General features: G+C 40.0%; 1 protein-coding gene across 1 annotated transcript in view; it reads left to right on the forward strand.

The window, feature by feature from the left end:
- Window positions 1-21113, forward strand: part of SHROOM2 (shroom family member 2) — a 184564-nt gene that overhangs the window by 101160 nt on the left and 62291 nt on the right. Inside the window, exons 3-4 of the mRNA XM_077807159.1 lie at window positions 15655-15759; window positions 18309-18440. Coding sequence (XP_077663285.1) covers window positions 15655-15759; window positions 18309-18440 — 237 coding nt within the window. The remainder of the gene's footprint in view (window positions 1-15654; window positions 15760-18308; window positions 18441-21113) is intronic.

Consider the following 21113-nt stretch of genomic DNA (forward strand, 5'->3'; position numbering starts at 1 on the left):
TTTGGCTGATCGCAGCTCCCAGTGACCGCGGTTCGCTGCTCCAGGCCAATGGGAGCTGCTGGAAGTGGCATGGGCCGAGGGACTGGAAACTTAATGCAAAATTCTTCCAGGCAGGGCTGTCCCTAGCTATTTTGGTGCCCTACGCAGCCCCCCAGGCATCCATGGGAGAAGCTGGCTCCCAGCTGCACCGCCGGCGAGTGCTGGGGGGCGGTTCCCCTTTCCCCCCCAAGCCTGAGAGCCAGGGGAGCAGAGCAGGCTAGGGCTGGGTCACTCCACTTCCCGCAGGAAGGGGACAGCCCCCGTCCCCCATGGAGGCCTGGGGCCAGGCCCCAAAACTTCCCCACGCGGAGGCCTGGGGCCCCAGGCTGCTCTGCTCTTCTGGTTCCCAGGCTTGGGGGCAGGGAGGAACCGCCCCCCAGCACTCACCAGCAGCGTGACTGGGAGCCAGGGGAGTGGAGCAGGCTGGGGCCGGGTCGCTCCACTTGCCACGCCATCAGTGCAGGGTCGGGCCTGGCTGTAATCTTCAGGGGGGTGGGGGCGGGGCTGGGGCAGAGCAGGGGCTGGAGCAGCATGCAGCTGTGCCAGGGCACCAGAAAATGTGGTGCCCCAAATTTCCTCGTGCCCTACGCAGCTGCGTGCTTTGTGTATGGGTAACGACAGCCCTGCTTCCAGGCCTCCTCCTGCTTTTGCTGTCAGTTAAAAGGCCACGTGCCATACTGTGTTCAGAGGAGTGCAAGAACTATTGGAACTAAGGTGAGGCTAGCGCTGCTGCCACTGCAGGCCTCTCCAAAGGGGGCAAGGCCATGGCCCAAAAGCCTTCCTCCACCCCTGTCAGCAGTGCTGGCTGGGCACAGAGGGAGTGGATACTGAAACTCCTCATGTGCTCCCTAAAAACCATGACACTGAACCAGCACAAGGCTAGTCTTTGAGGGCACAGTAAGTAGCACCTTCTGTTTCTAGACCCCCCCTAAAAGGAACTCTGACAAGTACAGTAACCAGATTCTTAACATCAGGAGTAGTGACCATACCACACCTGGAGACAAGATCCCTGAAGAGCTTGGTTGTGTTAATTTTTTTATTTATTGTAGGTATCATTATGGAAGTATGCTAGCCTCTCCAAAGGTAAGGCTGAAAGAAACCTCCTATTATAAGCCATGGGGGAGATTTTCAAAATCAATCTCATTGCTTTTTATGTCTCCCCGTCCCGCCTTATTCCTTTATAGCTTAAGGTCACTTCTGTGTAGCTTCCTAAACATTGCTTCTGCTCTCACTGCTGAGGTGGCAATATGTGCAGGGTCACCATCACCACAAGCCACCTCCTTTACTGGGACACTGGCTCCAGGAGAATATTTTAAATGTGGAAGAAGGTTTGTGGGAAAACATAGGGTTCTTGTGATTCTCAAACCAAAGTGAAACTCTGCAGTGACAAACCTGGATAGTCCCAGGGGCTTTTGGAGCCAGTCGGCATTGCTGCAGAATTAGCCAGAGGACAAATTGTTCAGTGAAACAAGGATGTGAGCACACATCCTTCACAGAACTACCAGCATAAGGAGTCCAGGCTTTCTGATGGCACAGTAGAGTATTATCTCTAGGTCACTGGCCCAGTTTAACCTGTTCATTTAGAAAACAGTAAGAGGAAGGAATGTGGCACTTAAATTTTGTAACAATGTGGTGAAAACTCATTGCAAATGTGCACGCTTGAGATAGCCTTTCACAGAGTAGCTTCAAAAGTCACAGTTTAAATTGGTGATCTAATAATTCTTCTCCAGAACAGCCCTCCAGTCATTCTTCAGACTCCTCTTTCAAATGCAGCAAGCCTTGTTCATGAGGAATTATTCAGCAGAATCGTGGGTATGACTAAACAAAATCCCTGCTTGCCTCTTAGTGTAGTGCAGTAATAAGACTTCCTTCTGAATCTAATTATATCCACCAAGCTTGCACGCAGGCACAGATTACTACAGGAGGAAGGCAGTCTTTGTTTAGAAGGCTGCAGGGGTTTTATTCTCTTAGGCTAGAGTGTGGCACATCTTTGCTAGAGGACAAAATTCAGTTTTGCATCACCATAATATGGTCACATCATAATCCACAGAAGTAAGTTGTCAACTCAAGTATTTTGACAGTCTGTGGATTTTTAAATAGATTGTTCAAAAATTAAGCACCAAGCTTAAATATAACACTACACCCCTCCAGAACTAGCTCTTTGGAATAGCCCATTGACAAGGTAGTCCCAAAGCCTACGGCATTGATTAGCACAGATATTACTGGAGGCCATGTTAGATCTTTAATCAAAGGCATATGTTTTCACCTAGGCACCTGTAGACTGGGAGACATGATATCTTGGTTTTGATAGAGGGTATGTACCTGGATTTGTGAAACCTGTGCCTGCAGAGAGGCTCTTCTGCCAGTTCATAAGAGGTTAAGAAGCAGGGATGCTGGATTAATTGTAGAACCTTTTAGTGCAGTGACAGGTGGTTGTTATAAATTATGTGTGTGGCTGTTCTCAGGGATGCATTTTGTTGTCTTACTGTATACTATTAACGTGTCTATGAAAGAAAAGTGATGCAGGGCTTTTGTTTGTGACCAGGGCTCTTTGGTTCAAATATTGTTATGTTTGATAATACAATTGGCCAAATGAAATCAACAGGTGAAGGAAAAATGTAGGATTCAGAAACTGAGGGAAGCTGTTTTCTCACAGCTTGCCAATATGCTTCCCATCTGTCACTCTTATCTGACCTTAGTTTGTTATGTGCCACTGATACAACACTTGCTGTTCGGTAAGGGAGTGTGTTGGATTGGTTTGCAGTTGATAATTTGTGAAGAACTCTGCTGTTAGCTTTCCAGGATCTCAGCTAGTCTCTCAATCCAATGTGCAAATGCTAATATTCTAATCAGTTCTCATGACAAATTGTGTAGGAGAGTATGTTTGTAAAATTTAAAGTGTTAAATCCTGGAAATGATTCACTCTCCAGGTTTTCTCAATACAGTGTCAAAAGGGAAGAGGTTTCTTTGCTGTTAATTATTCACCGATGTGTACCACAGGGAACTAGCATGTTGCTGCTGATTGTAGTGCCGCCAAACTAGTTTCAACCAGAAATGAAGTTTTTTAAAAAAGGGTTTTTTTAAAGGACAAAACTAAAAAAGAGGATTGGTGCCTTTAAAAATATCATTATATGCTGGGGAGGATGGAATTGAAAAAGCATGTGGATATCCTTTTTAATATGTATTTTAAATGCAATTTTTGGGGGGCAGAGGTCTTATGTTTGACAGTATTGTCTCTTCTAACCACCTTCACCATCATCTCCTCCTCCTTTCCTAGAACATGTGCTGGGGTGGGGTGGCAAACAGTGATTCCAGATAGGAGTTTGTTTTTGTATCTGCTGACTGGTGACCAGAGAAAGCAGACAGCCCATTAGCAGAATCCTTAATCTAGTAGGGTTAGTGGCGCTTCCATCTGATACGAGCTGAGATGAGTTTGTCTCATTTGGAAATTGTTTCTTACATATCCATGTGACTTAGTCAACTCCTATGAGTTACTATTATTTATATAAGCAATATGCAGAATAAGGGCCCGATCCAAAGCACATTGAATCTTTCCACTGACTCCAATTGGCAGGCCATAAAAGATTATCTGTGTCCTTATAGTCTGATTAATCCACAGCTTTCTGTTTGGGTGAAGTTGTGGTGTTTTTACTGCCCCAGCATTCAGGACTGCAATTCCTGTACATTTAAATCCCATGTCTTTATTTTGGTAGTCTAATAAATGGTGTCCATCCCTTACTGGGGTAAGCTCATAATTGTCTGTGTTGGCTTATAGACTGCCTGAGTGGGAAGCTGGCTAATGCCATGGTCTGCACCATACTTACAGTATATCTGAAGCCTGGAATTACTACCTGTGTATTAAGATAGTCCATTTAAATATATATGTATATATATATACAGTACAAACAGCTGAGAATAAATTGAGAGGAGGTCAACCGTATTAAATTTTCCAGGAAGAAAAATAGTGGTTTAGTTGCATTCTATTATCTTTTATTTTGCATATTGCTTATATAAATGGACACTTCTGTTTGTAACCCCTAGACGTTACCTGTAGATCTTAAGGAATCTACATCCCTAGTGACTTTTATTGTATAAGACTACTTGCAAATGCTTTTCTTGGTGATTCATAACGTTTATTAGTAAGATGGAGTGCTTAGAATAAAAAACAGTTAAAGTATTCACTCACGTGGGGAATGCTATTAAACACTGTTGCTCTTTTTAAAAGCCACTCCTACTGAACATGTTAATTATCAAACCGTACTAGTCAGAGTTGATTTCCTTATTCCGTCAGTCACTTTGGCCAACCTAGCACTGGGAAATGACTTGGAGAAATTTGAAGTGAGAGAGAAATCAGAAATTACCTGATGTCATTTTCACAAATATTTCAACTTCAGTTTATTAGATTTATTTTGCCAGATTGAAAGAATCGTAAGACTGATAGTGACGGATGAACCGGGACAGCTACAACACAGATGCCAGAGAGAGTGTATTGTATTTGGGAGACTACACGGTGTCATTTAAAATAAATTTGTCTTCATTCTTATCTGGAAGGTTCAGACGTGTTTTGCACTGAAACATCATTGAACCCAGTTTTCAAAGTGCTTGATTAAATTCCCTAATTAGGAATTCTGATATTTGGGAGCCTGTCTTTAATCACTTGGTTTCTGAAAATTGGGCCTGTAAAAGGCTGGAAGCAATGGTCAGATTAAGCAAAATACTGGCCAGAAAATAATACCAGCACCTCTCTCATTACATTAATTTCTTCAGAATTTATGTTGTTTTTCTTTTGTTTTGTTTTTAAGTTTCCAACCACTATGATGTTGTGGATGTTTTAATTCAAAAAGGGTTGTGGCTATCTTAAGATTCATGAATGCTGTCAGTGCAACCAATTCAAGGGAACCGGTTAGAGTCCAGTTGTCTCAAGCTTGTATGCAATATGGTTGCAATTAGTAATGTGGATGGGATCTTAACTATATTCTCTAGACAGGCTAATGGAGACTGCTGACTCAGTTGTCTTTGTATTGTAGTTGTCTGTCTGCAGAATTAGTAAGGTTCCAAACATGAGACCTGTAAACTAATCCTATTAATGTTCATGAAATGGTGAGTCTGTATCCTAATGTTAGTCAAATATTGAACATTTCAGAAAAGATATCTTGTTATTCTTGGACTATAAGAAGTTTGGAATTGTGGGTGAAACTTTACTGAACATTACTATTTTCCCTCTTAATTTAAATCCTTGCATCCAATACTTGTTTCTTTAGTGAGATGGTGGTTTTGCAATGTGTATATGTAATGAAACACAGCTGCATACATAGACAGACATTATGTCATTGGTAGGAATCGAACCCAAGACCCTCCAGGTCTTACACCACAGGTCTCCTGCTTTCAGAAAAGATTCAAACAGATGCATAAGTAGAAAATAAATTATACTGTGCAGTCCTCAAAAGCTGATTGGTTGGGTAGGCGTGCATACACGCACATGCCTGCATGCACACACGGTAGCTGTGCCTATCTAACTGAAACTTGCGAGCTAAAATTTGGGGGAATTGCAGGTACCATGGAAATTACGCAGTAAAACTTTACTTTCTTATGGCTTTAGCTTCCAACGCTTGAAGTTCCTTACCAAAGTTTTATGCCAGTTCTGTAGTGTGCCCAAGGCTTTGGATTCAATGTCAGTGTTTTAAGATGATGTAGATATTATCAGGGCCAGCTCTAGGATTTTTGCCACCCCAAGCAAAAAAATGTTTGGCTGCCCCCGCTTTTTTTTCGTGCCCCCCACCCCTGCTCCGCCCCAACTCCGCCCCTTCCCAACCCCTTCCCCAAATCCCCGGCCCCGCTTCCTCCCCAAGGCGTGCTGCATTTCCCACCCCCAGCTTCCTGCAGCTCCCCCCCGCACAATCCCCCCCACCCTAGCTCACCTCCGCTCTGCCTGCTCCCCTGAACACGCCGCCGCTCCGCTTCTCCCCCCCTCCCTCTCAGGTGAGGAAGAGGCAGCGTGTTCAGGGGAGCAGGTGGAGCGGAGGGGAACGAGGGTGGGGGGGAGCGCAGGAAGTAACTGGATGGGGGGTAGAGGAACCGCTCCCCGCCCCAGCTTACATCCGCTCCACCACCGCCGCCTCCCCAGAGCGCGCTGCCACTTGGCTTCTCCTCCCTCCCTTTCAGGCTTGCCATGCGAAACAGCTGTTTCGTGCATGGCAAGCCTGGGAGGGGGGGGGGGAGAAGCGGAGCGGCGGTGGTGCACTCGGGGGAGCAGGCAGAGGCGGAGAGGAGGCAAGCTGGGGTGGCGGGGGTACATTTCTAGGGGCGGCATGGCTGGCGCCAGAAATGGCGCCCTGAGAAATGTGCCACCCCAAGCACCTGCTTGTTTTGCTGGTGCCTAGAGCCGGCTCTGGATACTATAGTAACACAGATCCATTATGTTTTTTTCCTCTGAAGATAATAGCTTCCCTGCCTACATATGCAGTTTCATAGATAATGGCCCTGAAGCCATCCTTCAACAGGGACCAGAACTGTGCTATAAATACTGCTATATGTGTATATATGGAGCATAAAAAACCCAAGCATTTTGTTTTCCACTATTTAGCAATCCCCAAATGACTTACCTTCCATTTAGTCTCACCCACACACAATTTTTCTATTCACTCTGTTATTCATCTTAATAATAAATCAGGCGGGGAAGAAGAAATCTGCCCTTTTAAAAGCAGTTAGAAAAGGAGTGTATATGTTATACTCCTCGAAAGCTCATTTCTCCTCATATCACTGGTATCCTGCTTCCCTAATTATGTAATCACACTTCTATGGCATAGAAGCTGTAGTAGCAAGATAATCTGAGACATAAGCCCTTGTATTAGAGGCCTGGTATGAGACCTGAGGCCTGGGCTAAAGTAGTAGTTAAAACTTTACTGATATAAAGCAAAGACAAGCTGTGAGCAAGAGGCAGGACCTGCTCGCAGAAGTTGGCAAGAACAGGGCTGATATTGCAGAAATACACACTCCTAAGAAGTGCTAGGCACAGAATACTCACGCAAACACATCCCAATATTAAGTGGTACCAGAACCCCCCAATATCAAGGATAGTACAAAAACATTCCCCAAGGATAACAGGAACACACTGATCCTCTCCTAAAAGATAAGGTCAGGATGACAGTACATAATAAAGATGTTTTGATGGAACCAACATGTACAAGGTGATGGATGATAACTAGCCACATCAGGGGGCATAACTAACTATGTTAGGGGGCAGTACGTAACTTGTTTGCATTGGGGTAAAAAGATGTATTTCAGGGGGAGTTTCTCTGTCTAGCCTAGGGAGGAACCGAAAGTCCCGCCATTCACTGAGCTGGCCCATTGTTATGGGCATACAAAGAAGTAAAAAAGGGAGAGAATTTTCATCTTCCACCACACCATGCACTTTCTTTCCCTTTTAATACTACTTTTTCTCTTTTTTTTCGCAGGAGGCAGGAGAAGTAGTAGGAGAGGGCTAACAAAACACTGAAAATAAAAATATATATTATATTAGATTGTCAAAACAAAAATAAAACAAAGGCTTTGTTTCAAAAATTGAAAAATGGTGATCAGATTAAATATTTTACACAAAAATGTTGGATTTGGTTAAAAAGCCATCTTTTGTCAAAATTTTTTGTGTTTTATGAAAAAAAAATTAACCAGTTCTAGTTTGCCTCTGGGACAGGGATGAGGGTGAGGCTGTTTATGCAAATGGAGAGTGGGGAAGGAACAGTTTTGGAGGAAAGTTGGAGGACAACTCTGTTCTCCAAGGCTAAGTTCCTTGTCAATAAATACATCTCTTCTTACCAGGAAAACCAAGGCTAAAAGTCCCATCTCTGAGGTTGAGTGTGGAAATAAGTGAGTTGTAATTATTTACTATAGCTTTATTCGTGCACTTGTAATTGTATTATATGGGCTTAGCGGTTGATGAACTGCAAATGTTTGTAAGAATACTTTTTTGGGGGCGGGGGACCATAAACAGGCTTATAAAACATTCCAGCAGAGAACGTGTTTGCCAGGATGGTTATTTTTGACAAATAAATATATTTTGAGAGGAGAGAGAACCCATCTGTCTGTATGAAATTATTTGTTGGAATTTACAAAGGGATAGGAAATGCAGTGTTCTTTTTTCTATCATCCTAAATTTATGAAATCTTATGTCTGCTTCATGAAATGAAAATAGTTGGTTATATTTAGGTACTCTAAACATGTATAGTGGCCGTAATTCAGGAAAGCATATAAACACATGATTAAGTCTGTCTCTGTTTGGGACAACACTTAAACCTCTTTAAGCATATACTTAATTCCAATTGACTTCAGTACTTAAAACAGGACTATACTCCACTTTACAATTTGTAGCTTTCCTTGTGTACCCTTGGTGCACCCACTAGTGCAGTTACAACCGGTGGCTGGCCATCAGTTGTTGAAATCAAGGAAAAGTCCTGATGCAGACAAGATTTAAGATAGTCCATTATGCACAGGTAGGACCTTCTGCAGAACTACAACAAATTCTGAGCTGTGACAAGAATTTTAAAAGAGCTGGTTGAGGAGCTTGCTGGACCATTGATGCTGATTTTCAGTAATATCAGAGAAGTTCCAGAAGACTGGAAGTTAATGTTGTGCCAATATTTAAAAACAGTAAACAGGATGACCTGGGTAATTATAGGCCTGTTAGTCTGATATTGATCCTAGGCAAGATAGTGGAGCAACTGATATGGGACTCAATTAATAAAGCTTAACAGGAGGATAATTAATGCCAATCAAATTCGATTTATGGAAAATAGATACTGTCAGACTAACTTGATGTCTTTTTTTATGAGATTACAAGATTGGTTGATAAAGGTAATAATGTTAGTGTAATATACTCAGACTTCTGTAAGGTGTTAACTTGGTACCACACAACATTTTGATTAAAAAAACTAGAAAGATATAAATGAACACAGCACACATTAAGTGGATTAAAAGTTGGGTAACTGTTAGGTCTCAAACAGTAACTATAAATGTGGAATCATGATGGAGCAGATGTGTTTCTAGTGGGGTCCTGTAGGGATTAGTTCCTGGCCTAAGACTATTTCACATTTTTATCAGTGACCTGTAAGAAAACATAAAATCATCACTGTTAAAGTTTGTAGATGACACAAAAGTTTGGGGAGTAGTAAATAATAAAGAAAATAGGTCACTAATACAGAACAATCTGGATTACTTGGTAAACTGGGCATAAGCAAACAATATGTATTTCAGTATGGCTAAATGTAATTTTATACATCTAGGAACAAGGACTGTAGGCCTTACTTACTTACAGGATGGAGAACTCTATCCTGGGAAGCAATGACTTTGAAAAAGAGTTGGGAGTGCGGGGAGTGGATAATTAGCTGAACATGAGCTCCCAGTGCAATGCTGTGGCCAAAAAGTCTAGTACAATCCTTGGATGCATAAACAGGGGAATCTCGAGTAAGAGTAGAAAGATTATTTTACCTCAGGATTTGGTACTAGTGTGACCATTGCTGGAACACTTTGTTCAGTTCTGATGTACATTGTTTAAGAAGGATGTTGAGAAATTGGAGAGGGTTCAGAGAAGAATCACAAAAATGATCAAAGGATTAGAAAACATGCCTTACAGTGATAGACTCAAGTAGCTTAATCTATTTAGTTTAAGAAATAGAAGGTTAATGGGTGATTTGATTAGAGTCTGTAAATACCTATTTGGGGAACAAATATTTTATAATAGGCTCTTCAATCAGGTAGAAAAAAAAGCATAAACAAGATCCAGTGGCTGGAAGTTGGAGCTAGACAAATTCAGCCTGGAAATAAGGCATACATTTTTGCAACAGTTTACCAAGGGTGCTGCTGGATTCTCCATCACTGGCAATTTTTAAATAAAGATTGGATGCTTTTCCAAAAGATATGCTGTAGGAATTATTTTGGGGAAGTTCGATGGTCTGTGTTATTACAGTAGGTCAGATTAGATTATCACTGTAGTCCCTTTTTGGCCTTGGAATCTGTGAATCTCATTTTAAAATTGAAGTAGCACAGGGACAGAATGATGTGGAGGGTCTCAGCAAGACAGTACTGGATGTAAACTAAGAGCCCACACTCTGATTTAACTAAGTTCAGTAGTTTCTGACACTTCAAATATAGTGGCTCTCCTGTTAAACCTGAAAGGAATTGACACACACAACTTCCAGAATTCTCGAATAGTTCCTGACACTCTAAACTCAGTGGTTTTCAAATTTGAGGTTCAAAAATTTGCTGCAGAACCTAAGCTTATTTAAAGATGTTTCTAGCCATTCTCCTTGCAAAGATAAATCTAATTACTACAGCTATTTTAATTGAGAAACTTACTGAATATATAACAGTGGTGGGCAACCGCGGCCACTGGGAGATGTGTGGGGCCATGCTACAGATGGTCAACGTCCGCAAAATGTCTCATCGCCTGCAATCAGATTACCCTGATGGGCCGCTGCTTGCCCACCCCGATATAGAACGTTGAAGAATGTGCAGTTTGTTATGGCCTGAAACCAGTGCTGATTGAATCCAATTGAAGTCTTTTTTTTCATGTACTTAAAATGGCATTGGATCAGGCCTGATGTTTTAAATAGCAATGTGTACATGATGCTTACTAATATATCTATCTGACCATAGACATCTATATTATATTAACATTCATATGTAGTGAATGTCAGCACCTGTGCTGGCCATATATGACATAATGAACTTTTATTTTAAACAACAAATTGTTATTTATTATGGATTTTCATGAGGGAAGTGTAGTGAAATGGGGCATATAGAATTCCGAGACATGTGGTCATGTGAGGGAAAAGGAGATCTGTTTAGGGTGGCAGATGCAATGAGTGACCTGTTATTGATGTCATGAATAGGAGGAAAAAGGTTAAGAGTCTGCATTAGAAACATACATTGAGCAGGGGCAGTTTGGAATAGGGCTGTACAATATTAAACAGTTAACCGGTAAGCATTAATCTTATCATTAACCCATCCTAACCATTAACCACCAGCCTCAGGCCAGCTGGACAGCCCCAGGCCGACTGGAGAAGTCCTAGCCTCGCCCCCCGACAGGAGCAGCCCCTGCCCCTCTCCCTTTAATCAGTTAACCGGTTAAACAATATAATTTTAATAGTTTAAACCATTAACTTTTTAATCATTATTTACATTCCTAGTTTGGAAAGGTAAAGAATATCACTATTGGTTATATTTTGCAGAGGGATAATAGCAGTCAGTCAAATTCTTCCTGTATAAGAATTGTGTTTTCTCTCTTTGATTGTCCATGATGTAATTCCATTGTGCTGGTTTACTGGAACTGTCACACAGGCAAGAATCTGCTAGAATGGCAAATAATGGTCCCTTTGAGAGCACACACTTTAGAATATGTTACTGGTGTCTAAAAGCCAGTAGAGGGAGGAATTTCACTTCAAAAGCTGCTGGAGATCTCTGCCTTGTAACAAAACTGAAAAGAGGGATTATTAAGAATCATGAAAAGTGATAATAATAATAATTAAGAAATTAAGAATCATGAAAAGTGATCTTAATAGTATTAATGTCCCCTAATTATTTCCTTGTATGTACTTGTAGATGGTTACAATGACCACTTTTCTGTAATCTGTGTGTATTTAGTATTTTAACTTCTCCTCCTATGTCAAGTTTCTCATTCCTTTTTCTGAAGTGATTAAACTGGGTCTCTTGGGTTTTGGGGTGGGGGTTTGTTTTGTTTTTGTTTTTAATTTCAAATTTTCTTTTATAATACTGTGCGGTTCCCCCCCCATCACTCCCCCCCCCCCCCCCTGCCACACTCCATGAGTTCTTGAAAATGTCTGAACCATTTTTCCATAGACTTTTCTTAACAAACAAACACCAGAATAATTAGTTTATGGACTGACGACAAACCTGACAAATTTCCGCCAAAATAATTAAAGTTTGGCAACATTATAAGCAGCTGAAGAATACCTTTTAGAATGCAAATGCTTGTGCAGCCTTAGCTAAAGATATCATTATATGCACTCTACTTGTAACTTATACAGAAATTCCACCTCTTTCTAAAAAAAATAAATAAATACGTAAATTAAAAACTAAACAGAGTGTAACTTTGCAGAGAATACAAGATGTTCCCAACTTTCCTTCCCAACTCCATTCACTTCACTACTTCTATGTGAAATCTCCTTTTGAGTGGTAGGATTTTTAAGTTAAAACCCTATAGTAACTGAGTACTCTATCAAACTTTCAGTTCATAAACTTATTCCTGTGCTAGGTTAAAGCTGTAACTTGTAACTTATACAGAAATTCCACCTCTTTCTAAAAAAAATAAATAAATACGTAAATTAAAAACTAAACAGAGTGTAACTTTGCAGAGAATACAAGATGTTCCCAACTTTCCTTCCCAACTCCATCCACTTCACTACTTCTATGTGAAATCTCCTTTTGAGTGGTAGGATTTTTAAGTTAAAACCCTATAGTAACTGAGTACTCTATCAAACTTTCAGTTCATAAACTTATTCCTGTGCTAGGTTAAAGCTGTGCTGACTCAGTATGGCCAATGTGAGTATGTCAGCACCGGCACTGGAGAAAGGAAACATTTTGACTGGAGATCTGAACAGTAACCAAATGATTAACTTGAAAAACTTGTCTTTCATTGCTTGATTGACATTTTTAGAAACATTGCATAGTCTGTTTTATATAACTTATTCTTTTTGTAAACTGACGGATTTGCAGCTTCACTTGAATATTACATAGTAAGCATGAGTCAGCAGACAGGCATTAGTTCCTTTGTTGGTTCACACAAGAAGTAGAATAAGGTATTAACGAAAAAATAAATCCTGGTAGTGGCCTTTTAGTTTGGCATAATTAAGTAGTGTGATAGATACAGCAATTTCTTACAGTATCTTTAAAATACCTTATTGTATTACATTTGTGTGTTGTTGTGGGCTGGGATTGCATGTAACTTCAATAGCGAGGCGATATGACAGATGTAAGATCTGGGAATTCAAAAGACTGTGTTGAAAAAATGCCAGACAGGTATGGACTTTTGCGACAATAAGTGGACTTCTTGAAAAATCGTTAAGAAGAGTTTAATGCACATTCTCCAACTCTGGTTATGCAAAAACCTAGCCTTTTGAAGCTTAGCCCTGAGGAGACGGTCATTGTTTGCTGATTACCTGTTACAGAACACAAAGATCAAAGCCCCAAGCTCTATAAAAAAACTGGCTGATCTGCCCAGTCTTGTTTCTGGATCTAAAACAGATGAAGTGTGGGGAAAACCCATTTGTGGATTTTGAAGGACTAAAACCTAATAGAATCCTAGATTGGAGTTGGGATGACTTCTGGTAAGCTTTTTAGTGTGCATGTAACTGCTTTTATTGTTTAAATATGTTTTCTCTGTAATACCTTTACCCCGAGAATAAATGTGCTTGCTTAAAAGGAGTTGTATGGTAATTTATAACTAAATTTGGAAGGATTAGATTTTTATTGGTGTATGTTGATGTAACCATACAAACACAAACTGAAGAAAAAATATTTCCATCAATAATAATAGAAATGTACAGATAGGCAAAGTAAGAAAAATGCTGCTTGAGAACATATTAGATTTGATTTAAGGATATTTACTTTGTATATTTTGACATGTGAGGTTGACAAGCTGTGTTTTAATGGTTGTAAAGCTTTAATTTTTTGACTCTCAACATCTACTGTCAATAATAATTATTGTCTGACCCCACACACCCACAATTTTGTACAAGTGTGAAAATTAAAATAATTAAAAATTGGAAAAAAATGCTTAAAAAGAAGCATTGATATTATCAGTTGACAAAATCAATCAAATTCTGCCAAGCCTATTTATAATTGTGGACAATACACTGGTCATAGCGCCCAGAGAGAAAGCAAAGCACAGCACATGTTCTGGCCTTTCTAGGCAGTCTGGTTTGCTGGGCATACCACAGTGTAAGGTAGAGGGCAGTGCACCCTTAAAATCCCCAGTCAGGAGGCAATGAGAGAGCGGTGATAGCTGGAAGCCGGAAGCCTAAAGTGGGTGCCTTTGGTGGACCACAGAGGTGCAGTTGCCCTGAAGTTGTGCCAGCTAGTACTAAATGTTTTCTTTGTTTGGGACTCTAAATGTGAAAAGGTGTCTTGCTGAATTTACAACTTGGTATTCTGTGGAAGTGAGCAAAGGGACAGAACTTAGTTTGGAATAACTTTTTTCAAAAAGGTTTTTTTTGTTTTCTTTTCCCTATTCCCCTTTTAATTGAATGTCACCTGACTTAATTTAGAATATATCCAAACTGTAGGGCACTACTTTGGATCTGATTGATAATAGTACTTTACACTGGTGTAATGCCATTGTTTTTTTGCATTTACTCTTGATTAGCTCTCGTCAGATCTGACTCAACCCCCTCAATTTTAATGGACACACTAATACAACATGTAAATCAAAACCAGAACAAATTTAAATTGTTATCTAAACTCTAAATTGGGAAGTTTAGTCTGAATTCAGACTAAATCTGAAATTACAGTTTGGATTCAGTAGCCAGATATTGTGCAGATTTTTACTGGTGATGTTTACAAATAAACCTGCTGGCCCAATTTAGCTAATAATTTTGGTTCTTGGTCTAGGGAATATCTGTTTCTACTGGTATCAGATTTTCAGCAGTAGTGTTTTCTTGGCAACTATCTGAACACTAGTTCTGAATTTCTAAACTCAAAGAGATTTTGAGATTCAAGATGTCTGCCATTCTAATGTCTATGTCCATATTACAACTACCGTGGTGTTGAAAAGGCAGATTCTACTCTCAAAGTAGAGTGGAAGAGTTTATTTAATTGCAATTCTGTTTTACACATATGTAATTTGAGACTTCCTTCTAATAAAGTAAAAATGTTCATAGTTCATGGGGAAAAGGCTACCCCCTCCCGCAATGTAACATGATTTTTCTCTTCCAGTAGTCCTTATAGAAAGCAACAGCTTTCTTTTTAAAGTGCTGTTAGGAAGAGACTCAGTGAAATGCTTTTATTAATGCTTCCATTAACTCTGGAGAGGTTTCTTGGATTGTAGGTTTAGGTGCTCTCATTCTGTCACTCAGAGTTAACACAGCCGCATTGTACTAGCTGGTGTGTTTCCAACAGCTTTAGTTGCCTGCAAAATTTTCCATCTTTTTAATGTGATTTTTAATATCTTCCTTTTTCTTTCCAGTTATCTTACCTATTTGCACTGAGAGTTTTAGAATTAATTTCATATTACGTTGTGTCTTTTATAGAGAACTTTTTTGGAATATAGGAAGTGGTAAATATAAGACAACTTAACAGTGAAAGGTATAATAATGAAGAAGTGTTGGTGTTTGGCTACTTGTAATATATTGATTCCTAGTCATGCTTTTTGTGAAAGTATACAATAAGATTCTATCCCCCAAAATAACCCATTATAATGCACTTAGTCTGTTTTATTTATATGGTAATTCACTTAATTACAAGTCTATGGCTAAAAAAATCTTTTGCAAAACACATGTACGCACACCAATAAAAGATGCAAAACAATAGCCTAAAGTTCTCCTCCACTCAGTTTGCCTCATATCACAACTCAGTCCAGTCTGTTCCTCTCCTTGCTTGGCTGCTCAGGAAGATGAAAGTGATGGTGGATATTGTAGCAAAGAAAATGCCATCTGAAAATGACGTTCATGTGGCGAGGAGCTATCTTACGAAGATCTTGAGAAGTTCCATGAGGTACAGTACTGGTATTGCAAAGTGCATCATTCCCATTCCTTCTCCTTGGCAGAATCTCTCATTCCTTTTGCCAAACCTAGAGGAAACCAGTGTGAAAGTCCTCTCCTTCCACTTCCATTTCCTCATACACCAAATGTTACCTGTGATGTGGTAGTTTTCTAGTCTTCTGTTTCACTTGTCATGTGTGTTTAAAAACGTCATTTTCTCGTAATATGGAGTCTTTAACTTCTTTGTTGCATTGATGGCAGAACTGAAGCACTAAAGGTAGGGTGTCATGAGTTTACCTAAAAGACAACTGTAGTTTACTTCTTCAATATCAACAGCACTGGAATAAATTGAGGAAATAAAAAACTCCTGGCTGCTGCTAAATAAAAAACTCCTCCCTCCCTCAACTCTTCCCAGCGCCTCCTGCACACCAGGGAACAGCTGTTTCCTAGTGTACAGGAGGAGCTGGGAGGGAGGGGGAGGAGGTGGAATCATGTCCAGGACTGCCGGCCCTGCTGATCAACCTCTCCACCTCCCTCCCAGCGTGTCCTGCATGCTGGGGAATAGCTGTTCAGTGGCGTGCAGGAGGCACTGGGAGGAAGAGGGAGGAACAGGGATGGAGTGCGCTCAGGGGAGGGGGTGGAAAGAAAAGGGACAGGGATGGGGCAGGAGCAAGAAAAGGTGGGATGGGGGTGGGGCCTTGGGGGAAGGGATGGAGTGGGGCCGGGGCCTGAGGCTGAGAAGGAGGCTTGGGGGTTCATGAAAAAATTTAAATCAAAATGGAGGTCCTCGGGTTGCTAAAGTTTGAGAACTGCTACTCTAGGAGAATGCCTGATCTGTCCTAAGGTGCGCTGCACAGGACTGAGGTTCTGCTCCTGGGGTGAAGAACTTGAGTCCCACTCCTGGAGCCTGTGTGCAATGACAGTGTGATAGCTCCACTTAGCTTACTTTCTTCATGTTGCTTCTGAGACAGAGTGCAGTGAAACTCTACTTGGCATCATGGAAAGAGAATAGACTAGAATGAATTTGCTTCTGTTCATTGCAGCAAATAAAATGTACCAAAAACATACACAAAAGCCTACTGAAGTGCCTAGGATTTCTCATAATCTTAGAGGAGCCCCTGTTGTACTCTGTGGCCCCAGGATCTCTCAGTAGAACTACAGCTGCCTTGTGGAAATACTTTATGTACTGTATGTGGAGAATCTGGGAAGGCAGTTAACCGGAACCTGGCACAACCTTCCGCGTTGCCTGTTGCTACAAATAGTCTCAAAAATGGGATTTTTCTGTGTTGGCGGAGAGGGGCCGGGTTAAATATTTAGCTTAGTTTGTTTTAAAATCTAGTGACTATTTTATAATCCAGTTAAAAGAAAGAGGGTGAATAAGGGAAGGAAAAGATGTCTGTCTGTTAAAGGATCGGACTCAGGAGTTCTGGGTTCTGGATGCAGCTCTGTGACCCTGGATAGGTTACTTATGCTTGCTAGGGAACGTTTTCCAAAGTCCCATTGACTTTCAATGAGGCTTAGGCTTCAAAGTGCCTAAGCCATTTTTGAAAAACGTATACCGGCTTCTGAGTCACCTAAAGTACTTTTGAAAATTTTATCCAATAATTTTTACCTACTTAAGACTTAATAATAATTTGCACTTCCATTCAAGGACTTTACTACTACTATTATCATTATTATTATTTATTTATTATTATTAATCATTACTTTTTACGTTATTATTACTAATCATATTATTATTATTTTATTATTAAATAATTGTCAAGCTATAGTGGGGTGAAAGCACTAACGTTGAGACTTACTATTTGGATTGGCAAATAGGGGATCTCTGGAATTACTTAGGTGAAAAGTTCTGGACTAAAGTTATGCATCTGAACCAATATTTAGGCACCTGCATGAATTATCTGACTTTCAGAGGGGCAGAACACCCACAGTTTCCATTGATTTCTATGGGAACTGCTGGTCTTCAGCATATTTGAAAGGTAAGTGATTTTACTTAGGTGCTAACTTTAGATACACAGCTTTAACCTTTAATTTATTTTGGATGCCCTGAGCCATTTGAATGCTAGAGCAGAACTGGGTTGTGTTAGAAGTCAGGCCTCTGTCACCTTTACAACCTGGGATTGAATAAAACTATTTATGGCTTTGTCCTTCCTCCAGCTCTTAATCTCTCTCCTCCCCACATACACACCTACACAACAAACTTTACAAAGTCTTATTCAAGAGTTGCCATGTTATAAAATGAGACATAAAGTTCACTGGTCCTTTGAATAGTGTAAGGTCAGAATAAATTCTAGGTACTTATTTACCTTAAAAATACAACCACAAATCTTGCATAGAATTAATGTTTCATTGTCTGCATGTTCAGTGTTTTGAAGGCAAGTTGGCATTTTTTCAAAACTGGCTTGTAGAGCATTACATAGCACATTGTAATTTAAACTTATTTTGCATCTGTTTTGTCTGTTTCAAGTTAATTAGATTTGGTGTCCAATGTTTTTCACTGCATGTCACCTTATTAGGAGATCTGTATTAAAAGTATGTGCTCTAACTCCTTCATTTCAGAAGAAATGATCTAGCCTGCAGGCCCCACTCCTGGCATGCAACCAAATTCACAGAGAATCAGCCTGAGGCAGCCACGTCACAGCTCTCCTCAACCAATGTCTGCATTTCCTGGCACTCCCGGTATCATGCAAGGTGAGTTTCTGTTTAAGCTGCACGTATCAAGTTCTGACGGTAAGAGAACAATAATGTACCTCATATTGTTCATAATTTTAAACCGTGAAGATGGAATCTTTCAATTTCATTTATATCGTAATCTGTTTTTAAAATGCGAAGATAATATTGAGACTGCCCAATGTATCAACAAGTCGGTGAAGAGCTGCTAGTATTAATTTAATTCAGAAATATATTTAATTATGTATGTATGTAAATGAAAGGCAGCTGAAAGGTATTTTTCTTCTGTGCATTTCTTTTCAACATCCACTTTTTAGCATCATAAATCTTTGTAAGGGCAGGTCGAAGGGTATACTAAATGCATTAATATCTTCAGTACAATGGAAAAATACCAGAGGTATTGTCAGAAAGCGGGATTCTTTGAAAAATAATATAAACTCTCTCTTAGGGGACACAGAGCATTTTTGTTTTAGACGTTAAGATATTGGCTGTTTCATTAGTGAAATTACTTCCCATAATCTGATCTCCACTACGGTACATGTTTAGTGTTTGTTTATAGCAAGAGAGAGGTCAATGACTGTCTCCTTCTATAGTTAAAATACTTACATTTGTTAGGTCTCATTCAACCCTGTAATGGAAATCCTGGCATCCTTGTTTTGGTCGTGAAACTTCTTTCATTTTTTAGTAGAGCGTGATAGGATCTGATTACAGGCCCTTATTAGTTTCCTCCTTAAAATAAATTACCAACAAACCTCATGAAAATGTTATTTTCCTCTCAATTTAACTCCCATTTGGAGCATAGTTATGCTAGGAATTAGGGGAAATCACTGAGGGATTCATTCCTAAATTACAAATCTGTCTTGGGATTCTGTATTTTATTGCTGCAGATTCTCCATCATAGCTCCCCCGCCCCCCCCCTTACTTTAGGATTTCGTTTTATGAAGCTATAACTAATTAGATCTTTTAAAAAGTTCCCTGCTATTTTTTTTAAAATAGTTTGCATTCAGCCCTTAAAGAATAATACAAATACTAATTTTTATTTCAAGAAAATCCCACACATTTTGATCCTCCCCCCACATCTTCACATTGTAACATTTTATTGCGAGAGGGCTTTTATACGTTCTATTTCTCTACCTCTTGAGTGCTTCCTCTCAGCTTACCTGGTATTATACTGTGTATTTAAATAGCACATGGACAGTATTCCACTTACATTGCTGAAGAGCACAGTAGACCACATGCAGCCAGACAAAAATCCAGAAATTCTTACAGCTTTACTTCTGAATTGTGATGTTAGCTGTATAGCACTTTAGACTAGAAGTCATTACTACATATTTTGACAGAGATGTTACATTGATATGCTGTCTGCTTATCTCCGTTGGCTACCTAGATGAAACTTAAAGTTCCGTTTGTCAGAGTAGAGAATAATTATTTACAGCCTGATCTGGAGGGATGCTGAGTACTTATAGTTCACAACTGAAGGTAGTGGATTCAGATTAGACCCATGAATTGTAAATTAGGATTGAGAGGGATAGTGTCTCTTCTTCATTTTGATCAAGCCAAGCATGCTGTTATCACTGAACAAATAAAAACCAGCACCAGCCCCAATGTCCTGCCATACATTCCTTAACAATTAAAAAGGTTCTAATGTCCAAGGCACTTTCTGTGTGAAACATATTTGCCTAATGTACTACTATCAAGATCTCTCTAATTAATTTGTTAAATGTTTTGAACACTTAGAATATGAAAGTCACCATATAAAGCCATATGTTAGTGTGCCCTATCATTACAAATATATTTTGCAAAGAAAAAGCAATATAGTTTATATCTTTGTGTGTTTTACATAAGCTGTTTGCGTCCTCATCATCCTGGTTGTATAATTAAACACTGTGTCTTAATTTTATGCCTCTGACCATATTGAGTGAAATGAAAAAAGTTCAAAGGCAATTTTTCTTTTGCCATTGTAGCAACTGCTATGTAGACTGCCGTGCTAGAAAGGGGTTTCATTTTCATTTCAACTTCTTGACAGAGAAAGGAATTCTGTCGTATCTAAACTATACAAGAATGACTATTAAGCGTATATATAATTTCATTATTAGCTTCCACTGTGTGTGTGTGTTACAGAAAGTTTGATGGACACTTTATATAGTAGTTATAGAGAAGTGGAACAATGCTGGAATTTCTACCAGGGTGCAGTGCCTGTGTGAGAAATCAGTTTCTTTTGTACCAGTCTTTGACTAGCATTGTCTGATAAGTTTGATGCTCTGCCTCTCTAGATACTGGAAGGAAAAAGGAGCCTTCTTTCTCTCCCCTTCCCTCATGCTGCTCAGCTTCTTCAAGAGATGGGGTGGTCTTCTGCTCCTCATTCACAGCTTTATTGTTGTTGAAAAGTAGGCTGGATCTCCACTACTGGATACCTCCTCTACTCTCCCGCCTTGTGAGAAGAGGCAGGGAAGATAGTGGCCTCTGCTACTTTATCCTATTCTCCATTTCTTAGGTCATCCTACTCTGTATATAACTTAAGTGCCTGCCTTTGCTGCTGCTCTTAGCTTTCCTAAGCATTTCTACAAATTTGGCATGGTTTTTGACAGTTTCTCTGCTGCTCATGGGATTCTGAGGAGCACTGCTGAATTTGGCTGGAGTCTGGTTAATTTCACTCTGCTATGTAGGTGTGTAGGTATAATTGCTCTCCCTTCT

Source organism: Eretmochelys imbricata, chromosome 1 (genome assembly GCF_965152235.1).
Source record: "Eretmochelys imbricata isolate rEreImb1 chromosome 1, rEreImb1.hap1, whole genome shotgun sequence".
Lineage (NCBI taxonomy): Eukaryota > Metazoa > Chordata > Testudines > Cheloniidae > Eretmochelys > Eretmochelys imbricata.